The sequence below is a fragment of the Artemia franciscana genome, chromosome 2 (assembly GCF_032884065.1).
Source record: "Artemia franciscana chromosome 2, ASM3288406v1, whole genome shotgun sequence".
Lineage (NCBI taxonomy): Eukaryota > Metazoa > Arthropoda > Branchiopoda > Anostraca > Artemiidae > Artemia > Artemia franciscana.
In genome coordinates, this window is record NC_088864.1 from 37,236,249 (window position 1) to 37,260,244 (window position 23,996).

Here is a 23,996-nt window from a genome sequence, read left to right on the forward strand (position 1 = left end):
AATGAAAAACATTTTGAGCCAAACATTTGATTCAGAGAGACGTTTCTTCATCGATCTTTGTACAAAACAGAGTACAAAACATTTTGAACCAAACATTTGATTCAAAGAAACGGTATCTTCATTGCGCTTTATGCAAAACAGAGAACAGAACATTATGAACAACACATTTGATTCAAATATAACGTATATGCATCGAGCTTTGTGCAAAACTAAATGCGAAACATTTTGAACCACGCATTTGATTAAAAGAAACGTTTCTTCATCGATCTTTGTGCAAAACAGAGTACAAAAAATTTTGAACCAAAAATTTGATTCAAAGAAACGTATCTTCATCGAGCTGTATGCAAAACAGAGAACAGAACATTATGAACAACACATTTGATTCAAATATAATGTATATTTATCGAGCTTTGTGCAAAACTAAATGCGAAACATTTTGAACCACGCATTTGATTAAAAGAAACGTTTCTTCATCGATCTTTGTGCAAAACAGAGTACAAAAAATTTTGAACCAAAAATTTGATTAAAAGAAACGTATCTTCATCGAGCTTTATGCAAAACAGAGAACAGAACATTTTGAACAACATATTTGATTCAAATAAAACGTATATTCATCGAGCTTTGTGGAAAACTAAATGCGAAACATTTTGAACCACGCATTTGATTAAAAGAGACGTTTTTTGATCGAGCTTTGTGCAAAACAGAGAACAGAACATTTTGAACAACACATTTGATTCAAATAAAACGTATATTCATCGAGCTTTGTGCAAAACTAAATGCGAAACATTTTGAATCACGCATTTGATTAAAAGAGACATGCAAAACAGAGTACAAAACATTTTGAACTAAACATTTGATTCAAAGAAACGGATCTTCATCGAGCTTTGTGGAAAACAGAGTACAAAACATTTTGAACAACAAATTTGATTCAGAGAAGTGTTTCTTCATTGAGCTTTGTGCAAAACAAAGTAAAAAATATTTAAAACCACGCATTTGCTTCAAAGAAACGTGTATTCATGGAGCTTTGTGCAAAACAGAGCACAAAACATTTTGAATCAAAAATTTGATTCAAAGAAACGTATCTTCGTCGTGCTTTGTGCAAAACAGATTACAAAACATTTAGAACCACACATTTGATTCAAACAAAAGTATGTTTCTTATTATAATCAAAGATTTGATTCAAAGAAACGTATATTCTTCGATCCTTGTGCAAAACAGAGTAAAAACCATTTTGAACTAGACATTTGATGCAAAGAAACGGATCTTCATCGACCCTTTTGCAAAACCGAGAACAAAATATTTTGAACAACACATTTGATTCAAGGAAACGCATCTTCAGCAAGCTTTGTGCAAAACAGAGCACAAAACATTTAGAATCACGCTTTTGATTCAAAGAAACGTATGTTCATCGAGCTTTGATTAAAACAGAGTACAAAAAATTTTGACCCAAACAGTTGAATCAAAGAGACGTATATTCGTCGAGCTTTTTGCAAAACGAAGTACAAAACATTTTGAACCATACATTTGATTCAAAGAAACGTTTCTTCATCGCACTTTGTGCAAAACAGAGTAAGAAACATTTTGAACCACATATTTTATTCAAAGGAACGTATTTTCATCGAGCCTTATTCAAAATGGTGTACCCAAAATTTTGAACTGCACATTTGATTCAAAGAAAAGCATCTTCGTTGAGCTTTGTGGCCAACAGAGTACAAAACAATTTTAACCAAGCTTTTGATTTAAAGAAACGTATCTTCGGCGAGCTTTCTACGAAACACAGCATTTTGAACTACACATTTGACTCAGAGATACGCATCTTCATTGAGCTTTGTGAAAAACAGAGTAGAAAACATTTAGAACCACGTATTTGATTCAAGGAACTTATGTTCGTCGATTTCGTGCAAAATTAAATGAAAAACCTTTTGAACCAAACATTTGATTCAAAGAAACGTTTCTTCATCGATCTTTGTGCAAAACAGAGTACAAAACATTTTGAAACAAACATTTGATTCAAAGAAACGGATCTTCATCGAGCTTTGTAGAAAACCGAGTACAAAACATTTTGAACGACACACATTTGATTCAGAAAAGCGTTTCTTCATCGAGCTTTGTGCAAAACAAAGTAAAAAACATTTAGAACCACACATTTGCTTCAAAGAAACGTATGTTAATGGAGCTTTGTGCAAAACAGAGTACATAACATTTTTGAATCAAACATTTGATTCAAAGAAACGTATCTTCGTCGAGCTTTGTGCAAAACAGAGTACAAAGCATTTAGAACCTCACATTTGATTCAAACAAAAGTATGTTTCTTATTATAATCAAACATTTGATTCAAAGAAACTTATCTTCATCGAGCTTTGTGCAAAACTGACTACAAAACATTTTGAACCACACATTGAATTCAGAGAAACGTATCTTCATCAAGTTTTCTGAAAAACAGAGCACAAAAAATTTAGAACCACGCATTTGATTCAAAGAAATGTATCTTTATCGAGCTTCCTGCAAAACAGAGTTCAAAACATCTTTAACCAAATATTTGATTCAAAGAAGCGTATCTGTATCGGGCTTTATGCAAAACAGAGTACGGAACATTTTGAACCACACACTGGATATGGGACATGGTTGAACATAAGTTCCCTCTAAAAAAATGCTATAGCAATTTATTAATTTTGGAACATAATTTCGCTGATTTACTATACCGAAGCGTGTATCATAAGAGTGTTAGGGGTAGCAGATTTTTCGCTTTTTGATTCACTAAAATTTGGTTTGTATAATAAAATGTGTCGGATTTACTTATCCAAGCGCTAGTCAAGACTAGTTTCATACAACCCAAAATGAGAAATTTATTCATATCATTGTCATGAACTGATCAAAACTGATGATAAGAACTGGTCATTCCTCTTATTCTGTGATCGATTATATACTAATCAAGTCTTGACAGGAATATGTAGGTCATTCACCCAAATTTTGTGCTAGTACGGTTATGTTAAGAGGTTCGCGTAGGCATATTGCTATAATCACTACTACTAATGTATTCTTTTTCTGCTGAACTCTTCATTCGGGTTTTAGGTGGGGTTCTGCCCTAAATTTAATTTTTTTACAATTTTGTAATATAAATTTATATTTACGTATAGTTGGCCTATTATTTCTTGCTTAGTTCTGCGATTCTTCTTTCCTTTTCCCTTTGTCCTTTATTCTTTGTTTTCGTGTTTAGGTCTGAATCTTACGAAAAATTCTGTTTACTAACATATTTATATTTATGTTGTTCTTGAATTTTAAGGCCTTGGTTTACCGGACTGATAAAATGTCACAGCTCTGTTTCCTCTTCTTTCTGTTTTTTCTTCATCGTTATTTTGCCTTAATCCATTGGCTGACCTCGGTAAAATATTTGCTTTGCGTTAAAATGTAAAAAAAAAAAAAAACTGAGGAGAGACCCATAAAGTATAACTTGATTACCTCAATCTCCTATAGGGAAAACCGTTAGAGGCAAAAATATTTAGGAGAAATGAGCTCCTCGAGGCTATATTTTAACTTTGTTCCGGGAATTTGCTGGGTGATAAATTCGGAAAAGTGAGAGATGTCGTAATATTTGGAATGGCAGTAGAAATTGCTGAGTAGCCTGCATTATCTGTTAATATTGAAGAAGAATTTGAGGCCATAAAAGATACGTATCTTTTATTTTAGTAATCGTAAGAAGGAAGTAAATCCCAAAAAGAGCTTAGATGAGAAAGCAACTTTACGATTTTAATTTCGAAAAATATTAAGCTATGGACGCAAATTTTAGAAGGTAGTTAAGTTTCAGGTTTATCGAAACAAATCAGCCATCAGCTGTTCATAAAGGAGGCTTTCCGAGTATTTCCCAAACATATGAAGTAGGAGAAATGATGTTTTCAGAGAGCCAGAACCCTGTAACTATCTTGAAAAGCTACTTGGCTGGAGCAAGTAACCTTAAAAATTTCTTTTTGCCCCAAAAAAGTGTATTATGTCCTCTTTTCATGCTAAAGAAAACCGTTTGAAATTGGAGTTTTAATATAAAATTATTGGCTCCACATTTAAGGATGGCCATCCTATTCTAAATTTCCGCTCTTAAGCAAAAGTTTTATTGTACTCTAAAAATTCTTCTTGTTCCCATCCAAAGGCCTCTGTGTTTAAAAAGTTATTCTTCTGAATTTTTTTTTAATGTGTTTTTTTTTTTTTTATTTTTGGTTCCTCTGCGCCGCGGTTCCCTCTTTACTATTTTGCAGCTACCACTACAACACTAGCGTAACGACTGAACTTTACTAGGGCAGCCCTTCTCATGTCTCTATATATAAAAATACAGAATAATTATGTTCGTTTTAAGTCATAATGTTGCTTTTTACTTTCAGTTGAATTATTTTGATTCCATAGGTGCAGTTTTAACTTTCATCTGGCATCATTTTTGGGGGGCTTGAGGCTATTTTTTGAATTTCTCATAAATTTGTTTTTCTAACGAGTTTTTATGATTAAGATTAATCGAAACAATAGTTGTCCTTCCTGATTCAACTTAAAGTGACGATTCTTCCTCATTTCAAAGTTTTTGTTGTTGTTTTTTTTAAATATGTATTTAAATTTTCGGCTACTTTGGGCTATGGTTCGTTTTCCCAGGGTTACCCTTAATTTGAAAAAGGGCTACTGCCTCCTCAGGTCCGATTCCTTGAATTAAGGTTTCACTTTGCAAAGCAAGGCTTCAAAAAAAGCTCAATTAGTGTAATTGCTTCTAATGACGTCAATCCACGAAAAATATCAATATCTAAGGGGAAGCAAATCAAAATTATTGAAATGTCCATATACTAATAGTTTTTAATCGAGCAACATCAAAATTAATGCTTTTGCTTGTTAAGAATCATTCTGAATAATTGATTTTATTCCTGCATATACTTTACTAAAGACCTCTGTTGGCATAGATCGCTCTTTACTTACAGTTTGTCAATACGAGCTATTTCATCCAAGGATCTCTTGAATGGGAAAGAGGGTTACTACCCTCTCCTTCAACCCCTACTTATGAATTTTAAGTTTAATATCCATAACATATTGCCTCAGGAATGATCAACATCCCCCCAAAGATGTATCCCTCCATATTTTACAAATTTTACTGATATCAAAGCTAGTTTTAGGCTCATCATTTTCTTGGTTTTCGTGACAAATTCTTGAATATTTTTTTTTCTTTAAAGTGGCGTTTCTATCAAAGACAGTAGGGGGGGACAACACCCCCAAAAATCAAGGAGCTATTAATTATTGTTTTTAAATAGGAAAATGGAATACTATTATTTACATCTCGGCGAAAAAAGCTCCTAGCAGAACTTTTATTAAAAAAATTTTCGACGCATAGTTTTACCTATATCAGTGTTTATCAACCTTTTTCCCCATGGATCCCTTTTCCCCTCTTTTTATCTTGGTGGGCCCGTTCATAGCTATTGGATATAAGAACAATTCTTTATTCTTCACTAAAATAAATTTTAAGGTTTTAATTATCGAACAAATAGCATACGATTACGCTTTATTTTTAAATGAAAACTAATTTAATACAAATAAAATATTCTAATATAATAATAATTATTATAATTATTATTGCTATTATTGTGATAATAACTACAATATTACAAGTTTCTACAAGTTTCTTCGATTGGCAAGCAACTAAAGCTCATGGAGAGTAGAGCTCCTCAGGAAGTTTAATTCACTCCAACATTATTTATGTAAATTGGATAAAAAAAAGCAGTTGAAATTAAGTGTGTGATTAAAAAAAAGGAAAAGGCATGTTTATTCAATGAGATTCCTGTGGTTGATGCTTCTCGCCAAGCTTCTTTATATTTGGTTCTATTGATGTTAATGATAGTCGAAGATCACCCCTTTTCACAATGTCAAGTCTATTGCGAGCTTTCGATAAAAATTGAGAAACACGACTAAATCCCGCTTCAACAAGAAAGATGTAGGAAAAACAATAACGTAGAACTGCGCTTTATCCCAGAGCAAAGGGTACTTTGTAGCAACATCATTTGTTTTCCATATTGTACTTTCCATCTTTGAATTTTGCACGCATTATTTCATCACTTTGTAATTCGATGAGGGGCTTTTGCAAAGATAATTCTATTTCGGCAACATTCCATTCCGATTCCGAGTAGGTCACTAAACCGATTCAAAATAATGTAAATTACAGAAGAAATTGAATTCTTAAAAATAAAGAGCGCTCTGAGTTTGTTTGCTTCATGGACCCCCAAATTATCATTGTGGACCCCCAATTTGTTGTGTTTTACCTGTGGACCCCCGGAAATATTACATGGACCCCTAGGGTCCATATGGACCCCGGTTGAGAGCCACTGATCCATATAGTCGATATGTCATATAGTCATACAGCTCTTAGAAGTTTGTCATACAGTTCTATGAAACCTATAAATTGGGTGGTTATCTCAGAATTTTTTACTCGATTGCTTTTTGTCACCTTCTGGGCCAAAACTGTCATTTTGGCCATTTTACTGATGCAGAGCCTTATGCTACTTATAAAGGCGATAGAACTTTCGATGTCTTTTCTAAAAATCCTTCTCTTGATACTCTAGGACCATTGAATGCGATCATTCCTGAGGAAAAACAATTAAAAAGTAAAAAAAAACGAAACCGTTATTATCCTTCTTAGGAAAATACAAAATTTCCCATTTTTGTAGATAGGGGCTTAAAATCGCTACAATAGATTTATCTGATATACTGAATTCGATGGTATAATTTTCATCTAAATCACTGTGCCTTTTGGAGTGTTTCGCCCTTTTTCGTAAACGGAGCGAAGTTTCTCAGTCTCGCTACTTTAATTGGAAAACTTTAGACTTAATGAAGATCATAAATCGTAAATCATCATAAAATTTTCCATGATTTTCAATGATTCCAATATATATATATATATATATATATATATATATATATATATATATATATATATATATATATATATATATATATATATATATATATATTCGTCAACAAACCCATGTGTTATTTACGAATTTCTAATTGTGGATTATTGCCTCAAATAGTGAGTCAAAGACATTTTTCCATACCTAGTGTGTTATTTTCCTTATTAATAGACCCTAAAGTGTTATACTATACTTACTTACCTTGGATTTTTATTGTGTTTGATTTGTTTCTAGTTGGTGATATATAAGTGTAATTCCCTAGAGATTTCAACGTGTCCTGATTTCGACTTTTTTTTTTTGTCGCTGTTGCCGCTCCGAAGTTGCCAATATAATTTCTTTTGGGCGAATTTGAAAAATCAGCCAAAAAGTCGGCAGCCGAAAACGTTTGGAAAGTTTGGTTATCATATTCAAAGTCCAGTGAAATTTCGTCAAAAAGCCACCAACAGACCAGAGAATTGAAGATTGTGTGATTTAAATGTGTTTGTCTAATTAGGCTAAACTTACAAGACCTCTGTCAAGAGATTTAGATAGTAAATGACTTCAGCATAGGCTTCAGTCTAGTCAAGGTTACTCTGCTGAATTTCATCGGCTGTCGAGTGAGGATTGGTTGTCTGAAGAATTATCTGGATCTAAAATCAAATTCTTTTGAAGAATTTTCCATGCAAAGCGAGCCGCGAAATAATATTCCCGATAGGTAAACGTACACAGGTTGTAAGCAGAAGAGGGGCGGGTGCCTGCCGCAAGAGCCGTACGTACCTGCTGGTATTTAGTTACCCTTAAATTGCGGGGAATAGGTGAGCAGGTCCCGACGCTTCCCTTATACTTGTGTACGCTATCCGAAAATTGCGTTGAATGCTGTGACGTAAGCGATGGGGACTCTCGTACGCAATGCTGTACTGAACTTTCTCACGCGATCCATGCAAGCGGGGAACAAAATTGAAAGCATTGTTAAGCGAGCTGTGGAGTTCTTTGATCATGCTGAAATTCTTAGTGCGAAGGAGAAACTTATAACGCTTGCCAATGAGATTGGTTATGATTACGTCTATCGGAAAACGGCAAACGATTCTGATAACGTGATGGAAATGGCGAAAATCCTAGCCCTTTGCGCTAAAGAGAAAAAGCCCTTGCCTACTTTCGTAATTTTTGATCCGCAGGAAGTGCCCACCTGCCCTGATGAAGTCAGTGCCTGCGTGAGAATAAAAGTAAACGAGATGTGTCGAAAGTTTGATGCCGGATTAGGGGCTATCGCGGATAAGATCAAACTTGCATCTGAACAGTGTGCTCAGCAGCTCGCCGGGGTATCGCAGCAATGTACTACCATAAGCGACGCTATTTCCCAGGGCTCACCCACTCCCCGTTCAGCAGCGAATCCGCCATCAAAGCCACTTTACTCGGTGGTTGTGAAAGCAAACGATATGCCGCCTGAGTTAACGTCCCCACAATCCCGGAAAGACTTCTTTGCAAAGGTTTGCCCTAGCGACGTAAGCTCCGATTCTCTTACTCTGAAACGTAGCAACGATGAATGGAAGATTCTTGTCCAGTCTCGAGATGCCGCTACCCAACTTGCAGAAGCAATGAAAAGGAAGAACATAACCACTAAAGTCAAAGTTCCCCAGTTTGTCGGTATCATGAAAAGAGTACCCTCTTCAGTTAGCGAGAGTGAACTCTGTCAAATTGCTGGTTGCGACAAAGTGGCGCAATGCGGATCTACGAGAGCGTTCAAGTTATTCTATGCAAGTCGACAAACACTTGAAAACGCTATCGCGAACCCGCTGAAGATTTGTTTAGAACTGTTCAGGATTGAAGAGTTCCGCTTTCTACCGAGGAGGTGTTTCAAGTGCCATGCTGTTGGTCATTTAGCAGCTGACTGTTCACAACCAGAAAGGTGTTCGCGCTGCGGTGGCGATGGTCACAGCTCTAGTAAGGACAACCCATGTAGTAATCTGCAAAAATGCCTAAACTGCGGCTCTAGTAGACACTCTTGCTACCATGCTGCTTGTCCCTTTAACAAAGCCCAGCCTAACACTAGCACGTAAATGGAAAATCGAATATTCTGCTGGAATATGAACGGTAAAGTGTTGGACAGAATCCCCCTTCTAACTGACCTTTCTAAAGAATATAACTGTATTTGCATACAGGAACACTTTCTGACCGATGATAGTGTAAACCTTCTAAAGTTTTCCTCGGATATGCATTACCTCGTTCAACCTGCGCGAAGATCTGGGACTCGGGGTCGTCCCTCTGGTGGCCTAGCCATAATCACGCGCTCTAACTCGGGGCCCCCCGTGTGTGTCGAGCAGAATGAATGGTTCCAAGCTGCCAAAATGCATGGCGTGTTTTTCGTAAATGTTTATTTACCAACCAATTACAATGACATCGCTTCAGAAAAGAAGTTTGCAAAAGCATGCCAGAAGCTCGGAAAGTGCCTCCTCAGTTTAGTCCAGAAATCATGCCCTGTTATAATTCTTGGTGACTTTAACTGCAATCTCGACGATCATTCCTGCCCTCGGGCTGTACTATTGCTGAACGCCTTACCAAGCGGATTTAAAGTTGCTAAGAAGGATAAGTGCTATTCCTATATCAGTACCGCAAAAACCGTCTCAAATCTTGATCATGTAGTAACTTACAAACTGGACCTAGAGTCAGTCTCGGTTGGATCTGACGGTGCCTATTCGGATCATTTACCTCTCTCTTTTGCAATACCAGCCGTCAGTCCCCAGTGTGCTCCAAAAACCAAGCCTGAGCCAGCACGTGATTGGAAAAAAGTAGTCCGTGAGCAGTTCCAGCTCAATTGTGAACAAATTTTGAAGAAAATTAAAGTGCCTTTCCACCTCCTACAGTGGGATTGTGACCTAACGGAAAGCGAGATACGCCTGCAACTGAACATGTATTTCTACGAAATTTGCCACTCCTTGAGAGTAGCTGAAAGGGTTGCTGTCCCATTACGTAGCGTCCGACGTGGGTCGCGAGTGAAAGGATGGGCCTCTAACAGTGAGCTTGTGAAGGCAAGAGCAGCTGCCAAGTTCTGGCTGGGGGTTTGGCACGAGTGCGACCGGCCAAAAAGCGGGGTAGTCAATGAATTGCGGGTTTATACAAAACGGCGGTTCGCGAAAGAGCTACGAAAACATCGTAGTAGCCTCAAACGGGAAACAGTTTCAAAAATCATTGAAAACCCTAATTTGGTCTGGAAGCTCCGTGCCAGGCCTGTAGAAAGTACGGGACAAAATGCTAGTGATATAGATGAGGAAATATGGGTAGATTATTTTGCTGCTGAATTCTCCCCACCAGATGAAGTGAAAAATAAAAAGTTTAGCGAAGAGCTCGATCAGCTTATGACGAAAGAGCATAATTACCTCGTGATTTCTAGTGCGAAAATAACCCACCTTTGTCAAAAATTAAAGAAGAAATTATCCGCCGGTGCCGACCAAATCTGTGCTCTACACCTACTGAATGGTGGTCCAGTTCTATCGGAGCATTTAGCAATAGCTTACCAAATTATACTAACACATGGTATTGTACCGGACATTTTCTGTTTAGGTGTGATCACTCCAGTTTTGAAAAAGGGTAAACCTGCTCATGAACCATCGTCATACAGACCCATTACTGTATCATCTGTGTTTTGCAAGCTATTTGAAAAGCTCATAATTTCGGACATTAAAGCTAGTTGTAAAGTGCCTCCCCACCAGTTTGGATTCCAAGCTGGCTTAGGATGTGCCCATGCCTTGCATGTAGCTGCAAATGTTCTACTGGATGCCCACATTTCGAAAGAAAGCCTAGCTATAGGTGAATATGATGTACAGCGGGCTTTTGATTCGGGTATCCATTCTCAGAATATGGTTGAGCTGAGAAAGTCCGGAGTTGACCGTGCTATTGTCAAACCCTTGAACGACATGTATAGTAGGCTCAAGGTCCGTATTAAACTGTCAGGTAAATTAAGTCGTAGGTTTGCTGTGGTGAAGAAAGGTATAAAACAGGGAGCCGTATCATCACCTGATCTGTTCAACAACAGCATATCGACGGCCCAGTCAAAAGTGGCCCCTTGCTGTATTTTTAAAGGCATTGACGTGTCCCTAGTTGGGTTTGCAGATGACCTTCTAAACTTTTCAAGAATTTTGTCTTCTTTGGAATCTAACTTTAAAATTTTGGAGATGGAGTATGATGAAATTGGGTTGAGTTTTAATGTGACAAAATGTGAAGTACTGTTATTTAACTGGAATGCCTCTCAACCCGAAATCCAACTAGGGTCACAGGTGGTCATGCCCTCTAAGTCAATTGTATACCTGGGTCTGCCGATCGGTGAAACTCTTCAGCATACACGAGCACTGCTTGTAAAGCACATCGAGAAGAAGATCAGGTCAGCTTATGGAGCTTCGGTTTCCTCCAAGCGTAATCTAAATAGGTCGCTGCGTGCACAAATATTTGTTGCTGTTGCCTTACCCCATGTTCTTTACGTTTCGCCGTTCTGGAAGTTACTTACAAATTCGAATAAAGTAACTATAAGAAGAATATTCTTCAGGTACCTCAAGTTCCTACTTGAGATGCCATTAAGAACAAGTAATTCTTACCTAACGAGGCGGTATTCAGTACCTGACCCATTTACTGCGGTGGAAGCGTGTCTTGAAAAGTACCGTGATAGAGTAGAAGCGAGTAACCACCAGTGGACCGCCATTCTTACATAGTTGTATTATAGTTCCTTCGTGATTATTTTCATTTCAAGAAGTTTCGTTGTGTTTTGTATGTGCGTTTTCTTCTCTTTTGTTTTTTATCCGTCTTTTGTTCAATTGTGACGGGTTTTTCCAATATATTTATTATTATTATTATTTATATATATATATATATATATATATATGATAAAAAGTTCCCTTTCCTATATTGGACTGTAAAATTTCATAAGAATCCCCCTAAACCACGGTTTATTGCTGGAGCAGCTAAATGTCTAACCCGCATTGCTGCTACTGACCTCTCTTTAATTTTAAAGGAAATTGTAAATAAACTTAAAACCTATTGTTCTGGTATTAAAAAGTTTTCGAATTTTAATCCATATTGGAGTCTTAATAATTCACTGCAGATGATAGATTCTTTAACAATGGTTTCAGCTAAAAGAATTGAGTTTTTCGATTTTGCGACAATGTATACTAATTTACCACTTAATGTAGTGTTAGATAATTTAAAAACTGTTATCAAGAAATGTTTACTCTTATCTAGTAAAAGGTTCTTAAAAATAGACACTTATAATAAAAAAGCTATATGGACAAATTGCTTTAATACCACTGTTAACTTGAGATGTTACAGCTTGGATATGATTTTTGAGTTATTAGAATTTGTTTTATACAATACTTATATAAGATTTGGTGGTGATTTGTATAAGCAAATCGTGGGAATTCCCATGGGGGGGGAATGCCAGCCCATTTATAGCTGACTTGTTTTAAAGTCAACTAGAATATAAATATATGATGGATAAGAATAATCCAAATAATTTAAAACACGTTTTGTCAAATAATAAAAGATATTTAGATGATATTTTGGTCTTAAATTGTAAGGATTTTATTGATATTTCTAAAAATATATATCCATCAGAGCTTACTCTTGAACCTAGTCATGGCGCTGGTCATGAAGATCATTTCTTAGATTTAAATATTAATATTTGTGATAATAATAAATTAGGTTTTAAAATGTATAATAAAGCGGATGATTTTGATTTTGAAGTGATTAGTTTCCCATTCCCTGAAAGTAATATACACTCAAATATCACGTATTCGGCGTTTTTCTCACAGTTACTTCGTTATGCAAGGATTTGTAGTAATTATATTGATTTTAAAAATAGATGTAAAATCTTAAGCCAAAAATTGATATCAAGAGGTTTTTCTGCAAATAAATTAACTTGGCAATTTAAAGAATTTAGTTTTCATTATAACGAACTTTTAAATAAATATCAAAAGAATTATCTGGAAATACTTAAAGAAATTTTCATCTAATTTCGGAGGTTTGACAAATGATGATGTAGCGCCATTTATTTTGAATTGTGTTTCTAATAGAGCTGATTTATTTAAAAAATAGCCACATGGTGACGATGAATTCTATAATTGTTTAGTTCATTCAATTTTTTTGCATTGTGTTAATATTTGTGATTTGGTAAAATTTATCATATTTAGTTTTCCTATTGTTGCTAAAAAGAGGGATATATTAACAGGATAAGCTTGTTTTGGTGTTACTTGGTTGTTTTACATTTGAATTTTTTTCATAGGCATGTATTTTGGGGGTGATACCTGACACGGGGATGCAATGGGTATTCTGTGGTAGCCACAACACTTTGCTGGGTAGAGAATTTAAAGTGGCGAAACCCTATAGGCAAGTGTATTCTCCTGATGAGCCCTTGTGTTGGGTTGTTGCCTCTGAATTATTTGTCTTTATTATTTTTTCTATTGTTTGGTAAATGACGACTTATACTTATTGACGACATGACTGCCTGTCATGTCGTCAATAAGTATAAGTATATATATATATATATATATATATATATATATATATATATATATATATATATATATTGTATATATTATATATATATATTATATATATTATATATATATATATATATAATATATATATACATATAATATATATATATATATATTATATATATATGTATATATATATATATATATATATATATATATATATATATATATATATATATATATATATATATATATATAATATATATATATATATATATATATATATATATATATATATATATATATATATATATATATATATATATATATATATATATATATATATATATATATATTATATATATATGATAAAACCTAATATTTCCATTTTAATGTTGATAAAACGAAAGACCTGTAACACTTGTTTCCTCCTCTTGGGGCTCATCCTTACGAACCTTACGATGCCCCCTGCCCACTTTTCTACCTCTCATGAGGGTAAACATATGAACTGAATCCTATAGTCTGCTAAGGCAATATTTCACTGCAGAAAGCGGGGAGTTACTTCCGCTCAGTTTCACCATTCAAGCTTACCTCCCATCACCTCCTCTTCTGTATTAATCTTGATACTCGCAATGAGTTATATTATTTTTGCATAAAAATATACTATTTGACGCATCAGGCTCCTCCAGTCCCAGCAAAATCGACCAGTGTCTCTACCACCGACACCAGGGCCTAGCATTATTTTCAAATTCTAGAGCACAACAAATTACGGTTTCTTTTAATAATTCACGTAAGTTAAACAAGAGCTAAGAGCTCATATGGCACTTGTGACGAGGCAAGAAGAGCTAAGAGCTCTTATGGTATGAGCTCTAACAAAATTCTATGAATCAATAGATTGATTGAAAAGGAAAATCAGAGGCTTAATGCCGGTCAGGATTTATAATAAGAGCTCTGAGTCACGATGTCCTTCTCAACATCAAAACTCATTAAGATCCGGTCATCCACTCGTAAGTTATAAATACCTAATTTTTTCTAATTTTTCCTCTCCCTTTAACCCCCCAGATGGTCGAATCTGAGAAAACGACTTTATCAAGTGAATTTGTGCAGCTCCCTGACACGCCTACCAATTTTCATCGTCCTAGCACGTCCAGAAGCACCAAACTCGCCAAATCACTGAACCCCTCCCCCCAACTCCCCCAAAGAGAGCGAATCCAGTACGGTTAAGTCAATCACGTATCAAAGACATTTGCTTAGTCTATCCACCAAGCTTTATCCCGATTCCTCCAAGTGTTTTACAAGATTTCCCCCTCCAACTCCCCCCAATGTCAAAAGATCTGGTCGGGATTTGAAATAAGAGCTCCGAGACATGAATTCCTTCTAAATATCAAATTTCATTAAGATCCGATCACCTATTCGTAAAATAAAAATACCCCAATTTTCACGTTTTCCAAGAATTCCGGTTTCCCCCTCCAACTCCCCCCTATGTCAAAGGATCTGGTCAGAATTTGAAATTAGAGCTTTAAAGCTCAAGATCCTTCTAAACATCAAATTTCATTAAGATCATGTCACTCTTTCGTAAATCACAAATACCTCAATTTTCAAAATTACCCCCCCCCCAACTCCACCAAAGAGAGCAGATCCAGTTTGGTTATGTCAGTCATGTATCTTAGACAGGTTTTTATTATTCCTGTCCAGTTTCATCCTTATCCCTCCGCTTTAAGTTTTTTCTAAGATTTCTTATCCCCCCCCCAACTGCCCCATCAGTGACGCTGGATCCGCTTGAGATTTAAAATAAGAGATCTGAGTTACGAGGTCCTTCTAATATGAAGGTTCATGAAGATCCGATCATTCCTTCGTAAGTTGAAAATACGTCATTTTTTCTAATTTTTCAGAATTAACCCCCCCCCCCCAATAGAGCGGATCCGTTCCAATTACGTAAATAACGTATCTAAGATTTTTGCTTATCTTTCCAACCTTGTTTCATCCCGATCCCTCCAATCTAAGCGTTTTCCATGATTTTAGGTTCCCCCACCCCAAACTCCTCCCAATGTCACCAGATCCGGTCGGATTTAAAGTAAGAGCTTTGAGACACAATATTCTTCTAAATATCAAATTTCATTGAGATCCGTCACCCGTTCGTAAGTTAAAAATACTTCATTTTTTCTAATTTTTCAGGATTAACCCCCCCCCCCAACTACCCCAAAGAGAGCGAATCCGTTCCGGTTATGTCAATCATGTATCTAGGACTTGTGCTTATTTTTCCCACCAAGTTTCATCCCGATCCTTCTACTCTAAGTGTTTTCCAAGATTTTAGGTTTCCCCCTCCCAACTCCCCCCCCCCCAATATCACCAGATCCGGTTGGGATTTAAAAGAAGAGCTCTGAAACACGATATCCTTCCAAACATCAAATTTCATTAAGATCTAATCAACCGTTCGTAAGTTAAAAATACTTCAATAATGACCCCCAGGTCAAATCGAGAAAATGACTATTTCTAATTTAACCTGATCCGGTCCCTGATATGCCTGCCAAATTTCATCGTCCTAGCTTACCTGGAAGTACCTAAAGTAGCAAAACCGGGACCGACAGACAGACAGACCGACAGAATTTGCGATTGCTATATGTCACTTTGTTAATACCAAGTGCCATAAAAAAGGGCGAACTTATGAAAAGGTCTATGGCCTGCAGCCAACTAGATTTTTTAAAACCTATAGCCTGCAGGTTCTCTTCTCTCTGAGTTCAAAATTGAATATTTCCTTGCTTGTTTGTTATTTATTTATATTTTGTGTGTATATGGCCCACGGGTTTTTGAAATACACTTATCTATCTATCTATCTATCTATAATACCTCGATTGGTCTATCATTGTTATTAATTTTCTTGTCGTACTTAATATTCTTCTTGGTGGATTACATAACCTAGTCGAGGCTCAGGCGCCAAAAACCTCCGAATCCTTACCCCTAAAATGTATATAGAACCAATGGCCACTGTGCTACAGATGCTCCAGGGCTCGGCATTTTGAGAAACTGCTTTCTATTGCTTTTTTCCCTTTCGTGAGGAACTTTTCTTGGTAGTCAAGACGTCCACCATTGCTCTCACCCATCCAAAGAGCCTCATTCACTATCTCTTGACTGGCCTTCGCAGGGAAGACTCATGCCCGAAAAGAGAGAGGAGAGTCATCCAACCCTCGACTGCTATTAGCGAGAAGCGGCACTTGAGACTTTCCATTTTTAGTGCCGTAGTACACTCGACTCTAATCATATTATGGCCGACTTGTAAAAAACACGTAGTCATTCAAATAGGTTGTTGAACCGTCTCTTTGCGATCTTCCAGAGGCCCGCAAACACTGGCAAAAAAAGACACATCACTGCTGTATATTCCGTGATGGAAGGGCTGTTATCGTCCATTCTTTAATAAGATACTTTTTTATTTAGCGTCACATTTGAGGAGTTTCAGGTTCTTTTTTTTAATTCTCAAAAATTTGTTTTCATAGTTGCAAGTTAAATCGTGTTGAATCTGAATAGTAGTTATTCTTCCTGAATCAGTGTACCATCCTTGTTCCTCCATTTTGTAAAAATTTCATTAAATCATACTTGGTATCTCAATCAATTAAACACTTGCGAACTTTTTTTTTCAGGAGAGTTTTCATCAGTACCTGAGGTATTTGGCTTGAACTTGCTCTTGACTTGTTACCAATTCGACTTCCCAAATTTAACGACACGACCCAAGTCCAGAAAGCACGCAGCTCTAATGCGCATCTTCTTCATTGTTGAAATATCGATGATTCTTTATATTCTACAAGTTGGTTATTATTAAAAGCACTTCTGTTTTTGTATTGCTCGTTGTAATCACAGAAAATAAGCAATTTAGTCAGTAAAATTTGTGATATCATCAAAAGGTTAATGTTTCGCCGTTTGTTTTTGCAAGTAGATAATGAGACGTAATTGTAAATTATTTTCGCGCGACAAAATTGACCTGAAACTGAAAAAAATAAAATTAAATTTTAATCCGAGCTTTTATGCGTAAAATTTGCGATGAGAAACTTTGATTTTAAAATACTTAATCTGAAACTTTATATGGCGATCTTTATAATTCTTAATTTGTGTCTGCTAAGGGAATGAGTAAAGTCCTTACAGCAAAAAAGTGTCACTAGAGAAAACATTACTAGAATAGGTAAATAGTTGTCAGCGATCTCAGATGTGCCTGGAAAAAAAAACTGGTGGTAGCCCTCAACAAGATCAATAACCGAAGGAATGCTATAAATTTGTGTACCAGGCTCAAGTTGTGCAAGAAGGGACATGAATCTCTTGTACAATCGAATGACAGTAGCTATAGGAGTATCATAAATACATGCTACATACTTAACTCTTTTTTTAGAACAAAAGCATTATATTCAGTATTTTACGGTCATCTCCAAAATATAATCAGTTTTACATTCCAATATTAAAGAATATCTTAATATACCATGGGCTAATAGAAGGAATTTTAAAGCTAAATTTGTTCTTCGAATAACTTAGGTCAACGTCCCAAAGTTTACTAACACCCATGAAAAAATTACTCTTAAAGAGTGAATTCATCTGCAGCCTTTGAACTTCCAGTCAAAAAAAAAAAAAAGGGATTTACATTTAGCGGTATTGTCTGAACTTTGACTAGAGCCCCTGCAATTCTGAGAAGAAATTCTCTGTGTATCTCAAAATCCAGGGGATTTCATTGGTAGAGGTCAGGTCAAAAATGTGCGTCTTGGCTCTTCAACTGACCATAGCCAGAATTAACATTGATGAATGTCGTGAAAACACGGAACTTTGTAGTGGGAGGGACGAAAAGTAATTATCAAAATCCAGGGAGTTTTATTGGTAGTGGTCAGGTCAAAAATGTGCAATCTTGACTCTTCACCTGACCGTAGTCGGAACTAACATTAATGAATGGCGTGAATACATGGAACTTTGTAGTGGGGAGGGAAGTATTTGTCAAAGTTCAAGGAATTTCATTGGTAGTGGTCAGGTCAAAAATGTGCAATCTTCGCTCTTCACCTGACCGTAGTCGAAACTAACATTAATGATTGACGTGAATACATGGAACTTTGTAGTGGGGGGGGAGTATTTGTCAAAGTTCAAGGAATTTGACTGGTAGTGGTCAGGTCAAAAATGTGCAATCTTGGCTCTTTACCTGACCGTAGTCGAAACTAATATTAATGAATGACGTGAACACATAGAACTTTGTAGTGGGGGGGGGGAAGTATTGTCAAAGTTCAAGGAATTTCATTGGTAGTGGTCAGGTCAAAATGCGCAATTTTGGCTCTTCAACTGACCGTAGTCGGAACTAACATTGATGAATGGCGTGAATACATGGAACTTTGTAGTGGGGGGGGAGTATTTGTCAAAGTTCAAGGAATTTCATTGGTAGTGGTCAGGTCAAAAATTTGCAATCTTGGCTCTTCAACTGACCATAGTCGGAACTAACATTGATGAATGACGTGGATACATGGAACTTTGTAGTGGGGGGGGGGGAGAAAAAGTATTTGTCAAAGTTCAAGGAATTTCATTGGTAGTGGTCAGGTCAAAAATGTGCAATCTTGGCTCTTCACCTGACCGTAGTCGAAGCTAACATTGATGAATGGCGTAAATACATGGAACTTTGTAGTGGGGGGGGGGGGAGTATTTGTCAAAGTCCAAGGAATTTCATTGGTAGTGGTCAGGTCAAAAATGTGCAATCTTGGCTCTTCACCTGACCGTAGTCGGAACTAACATTAATGAATGGCGCGAATGCATGGAACTTTGTAGTGGGGGAGGGGAAGTATTTGTCAAAGTTCAAGGAATTTCATTGGTAGTGGTCAGTTCAAAAATGTGCAATCTTGGCTCTTCACCTGACCGTAGTCGGAACTAATATTGATGAATGGCGTAAATACATGGAACCTTGTAGTAGGGGGTGGGGGCAGAAAAGTATTTGTCAAAGTTCAAGGAATTTCATTGCTAGTGGTCAGGTCAAAAATGTTCAATCTTGGCTCTTCACCTGACCGTAGTCGGAATTAACATTGATGAATGGCGTGAATACATGGAACTTTGTAGTGGGGGGGGGGGCAGAAAAGTATTTGTCAAAGTTCAAGGAATTTCATTGCCAGTGGTAAGGTCAAAAATGTCCAATCTTGGCTCTTCACCTGACCGTAGTCGGAACTAACATTAATGAACAACTCGAATACATGGAACTTTGTAGTGGGGGGAGGGGAAGTATTTGTCAGAGTTCAAGGAATTTCATTGGTAGTGGTCAGGTCAAAATGTGCAATCTTGGCTCTTCAACTGACCGTCGTCGGAACTAACATTAATGAATGACGTGGATACATGGAACTTTGTAGTGGGGGGAGAGAAGAATACTTGTCAAAGTTCAAGGAACTTCATTGCTAGTGGTTAGGTCAGAATGTGCAATCTTGGCTCTTCAACTGACCATAGTCGGAACTAACATTGATGAATGACGTGAATACACGGAACTTTGTAGTAGGGGGGGGGGAGACAGAGTATTTGTCAAACTCAGGGAATTTCATTGGTCGTTGTCAGGTTAAAAATGTGCAATTTCGGCTCTTTAACTGATCATAGTCGGAATTAGCATCTATGAATGGGGGGAATAAACTGAAAATTGCTGCGGGGGGGGGGGGGGTTGAGGGGTAGGAAAAAAGCATCTCTCAAAATTCAGGGAGTTTAATATTCGAAGACTTAATAGGATTGATTTGAGGCATAATCAGGACTCTCACTCATGCCACCGTAATCCTGGAATGTCCAATTTTGTAGTTGGAGGGGGCAAAAAGTATTTTTCATTGTTCAGGGAGTTGCATTGGTAGTGGTCAAGTCCAAAATGTGCAATCTTGGCTCTTCAACTGACCATAGTCGGAACTAAAATTGATGAATGGCGTGAATAAACGGAACTTTGTTATGGGGGGAGGGGAAGTATTTATTAAAGTTCGGGAGTTTCATTGGTAGTGGTCAGGTCAAAATGTGCAATCTTGGCTCTTCAACTGACCATAGTCGGAACTAACATTGATGAATGGCGTGAACACACGGAACTTTGTAGTGGAGAGGAGACAGAAAAGTATTTATCATAGTTCAGGGAACGTATTTATTTTATTTTTTTTTAGAGAGAAAAAACATTTATTATTAAACCAAAACAAAAACAGTAATAACAGCCACCCCGAGAAGTAAAAACTTGTCCAAGGGGGTGGTAAAAAAAAATTAGAAAATAATACAGGCCAAAGAAAAAAAAATATTTATAAAGCCAATAGTACGACCTAATCGGCACAACAAGCCTTTCGACAAACAAATGCAACAATAGTAATAAAATCATACTCCTAGAGGCCAGAACACATTACTGAATTATTTATTTACGCATTTTATTTCATTCTTGAAAAAAGAAATATCACTATAATTTCTTAAACTCTGATCAAGATTATTCCAACTTCTAATCCCCCTATGAAGCACAGAAAATGTGGATCGGGTCGAAATAGTCAATGGAAAATTAATCTCCCCAGAAGGTCGAGTAAGATAATTGTGGATCATGCATCTCAAATTAATTAAACTGTCAAAACATGAAAGATTTGTACCCTAATTTAGCCTAAAAATAAACAAAAGTGTATATAACTCTCGTAGTCCTGGGGCTGGTAGCATCCTTATTCGCTCGTAGGCGGTCTGCACCGAATTCCGGCGTTGTAGGCCAACCAACAAACGAACAGCATTGTTTTGAAGAACTCGTATGGGACGGACAACGGAAGCAAATGTACCAAGCCAAACGCTACTACAATTTATAATATATGGATAAACAAGGGAAAAGTAAAGGAGGCGTAGGACATAGGCAGGGATAAAATGCTTAAGTTTTCTCATTATACCTAAGTTACGAGACAAAATTTTACTTACAGACTGTACATGAGATTTGATTGATAAAATCTCATCAATATATGATAAGCACCCAGGTAGTTAATCGATAAAGCACGCTTTAAAATCCCACAATGCATAGCAATTTCATTAATCCAAGGATAAAAAACGGGAGATTGAGAAAAAATGACAAATTTTGACTTACCAAGATTAATCTTAAGCCTATTTACCCTTAACCAAAAACGTAATCTATCCACATTATCTTTCAACGATGTCAGGAGTAATTCTTCCGTCTTTGCGGCACTGATAGCCACTGTGTCATCCGCAAATAATGACACGGTTTCATTCCAGAGACTTTTAGTCATGTCACTAACGCTGAAACAACAATTAAAATACAACTAATTCAAAACACGCAATGTGCATGCAGATTGTCAAAGAGGCTTATCTCAAGAATTGATTTGGTTATTAAGTTGGAACTTTCAGAGAATCCTTAAAGGTAATATGTGCGAAGATAATTGACAAAAAGGTAATATGTGCATGCCACTATTAATACTACTACCACTGCTACATTTGCTAATACTACTGCAGCTACTAAACTACTCTAACTATTACTTCAATTGCAACAACTTGTAAGGCTTGGAGCATTAAGAAGAAAAGAACGTCAAAAGGCGGTCAAAATTAAAAAAAAATGAATGTGCATTTTCAATTTAATATAAAAATGCAGATATTTATGCTCGTTGTTGGTTTAATGGAGCTCTTTACTTTTCTTTGAATAATTTATTTTTTTTTTTTTTAATTAATTTAAGAAACGGCTAAGGGTTTTAAGTGAAACGTTAAAGGCATGTTTAGAGAAGTACGGGAATAGGAATGACTGGCAACCCTTGCCCTCTTGAATAGCCGTGCCCTCACAGCGTCCAGGGCAAGGAAAGTAAGTTATAGAATTTCTTATTTTTAGATGCATGATTCATCACTGGGAAAAGGGGAATGTTCGATCCCAGGTGTGTCCGAAAAGGCTAAGGGTATTGAGGTAACATTTTGGAAAATTTGTATAGGTATGTTGAGCTAAATAAAAAGAAACTATCCATATCCAAGTTACCAAAAATGTGCATGTGCAATATCTTAGAAACGGATAAGGGTATTTGAACTTTTAGGGCCAAAACTACTACTGCTAATATCGAGGCTTCAAATTAGAATTGTTCTGACTACAAATAAGCTTACTTTTAACTTGGACAACTTGCAATTGTGACTGTTTCCAGCTGCTAACATCCACTTGTGACTACTTTTAGGGAATGTTGAGAGGAACTTTAAACTTGAAACTGATTAAAATGTTGAAAAAAAGCATCTTTTTGATGTTCAGATACCTTTATGAAACTTTTATGTTGAAAAAAAACTTGATGTTGAAATAGGGAATGTTGAAAAAAATGAAACTATGGCAATGAAAAATGAAAAGAAATTAATTAGAAAAAAAAACTTTCCAAAAAAGAAGCTTTTCAAAGAAAAGTTAAGAGCTGTATCAAACTTAAGACAGGCAGAAATAAACTCCTGTAATAATCCATACTCAGAACAACCATGAAGTATTAATAAAGAATAAATGAAACCGTAAACTAACAAATACCAAATAGACAAGCATAGGAAACAACGATACAACTGACACTAATATAAATCAATATATAAATTGTAAATTAGTCATTAATAGATGAATCGTTATTTGAAACTGGCATCTCATTAAATTTGTCAAAAAATATAAATATATATATGGGTCATAACCTGTCAAACGTATATAATGTCAAATGTATCAAATTTGACAAATGCATATAAATGTCAAATGTATATAAGTAAATAAAACTTATACTGTCTGTAAAACATAAAAAGGAAAGAAAAGAAGCGTACATATGCAAAACATTAACAAAGCCTTCACAAATAATAAAAATGTTATTTTTCCGTAATTTGGGGGGGGGAATTTCCCTGGCTGGAGGTAAAGCAGGAAACAGGGCGACAAAGTAGGAAACGTGTGAAGCATGAGTCAGTGTCTTTTGGGAAGAATACTTTCAGCGTTAGGATTTGTCATTGCATTTATTTTAAAAACAGCGGCATAAATTATCTCTCCTGTTCTCAAGTTTTTCGAACATAGCTTGTTCAAACAGTTCGTGGTAACGAACTGTAGTAAGGAGCGACCCGGCTCAATAGTAAACGAAACTCTAGAAAACGGAATTTCGATGCTAAAAGATATATCAAAAGAATCCTATTTTTATGCTGATTTTAAATATATAAGTTTCATCAAATTTAGTCTTTGTCATCAAAAGTTACGAGCCTGAGAAAATTTGCCTTATTTTGGAAAATAGGGGGTAACACCCCCTAAAAGTCACAGGATCTTAACGAAAATCGCACCATCGCATTCAGCGTATCAGAGAACCCTATAGAAAAATTTCAAGGTCAAATCTACAAAAATGTGGAATTTCGTATTTTTTGCCAGAAGACAAATAACGGGTGCGTGTTTATTTGTTTTTTTGTTTGTTTTTTTCCCCAGGGGTCATCGTATCGACCAAGTGGTCCTAGAGTGTTGCAAGAGGGCTCATTCTATCGGAAATAAAAAGTTCTAGTGCCCTTTTTAAGTGACCAAAAAAATTGGAGGACTCCCACGCTCATTTTTTTCCCAAAGTCAACGGATCAAAATTTTGAGATAGCCATTTTGTTCCGCATAGTCGAAAACCATAATAACTATGTCTTTGGGGATGACTTACCCCCCACAGTCCCTGGGGGAGGG

The 23,996-nt window shown here is 36.3% G+C and overlaps 1 protein-coding gene and 1 long non-coding RNA gene across 3 annotated transcripts in view; one reads left to right on the forward strand and one right to left on the reverse strand.

Moving 5' to 3' along the window:
• The window catches only part of LOC136041083 (cholecystokinin receptor type A-like), a 131,825-nt gene extending 114,611 nt beyond the window's left edge, over positions 1 to 17,214 (forward strand). For both annotated transcript variants that reach the window (XM_065725639.1, XM_065725644.1), the window contains one exon: positions 17,017 to 17,214. Coding sequence is in view for 1 of the 2 variants with exons in the window: in XM_065725644.1 (XP_065581716.1) it covers positions 17,017 to 17,052 (36 nt within the window). In the remaining variant the exon portion in view is untranslated. The remainder of the gene's footprint in view (positions 1 to 17,016) is intronic.
• The window catches only part of LOC136041125 (uncharacterized), a 106,891-nt gene extending 85,266 nt beyond the window's left edge, over positions 1 to 21,625 (reverse strand). The window contains exon 1 of the long non-coding RNA XR_010620967.1: positions 21,438 to 21,625. This is a non-coding gene — a long non-coding RNA (uncharacterized LOC136041125). The remainder of the gene's footprint in view (positions 1 to 21,437) is intronic.
• Between the last annotated feature and the right edge of the window lie 2,371 nt (positions 21,626 to 23,996).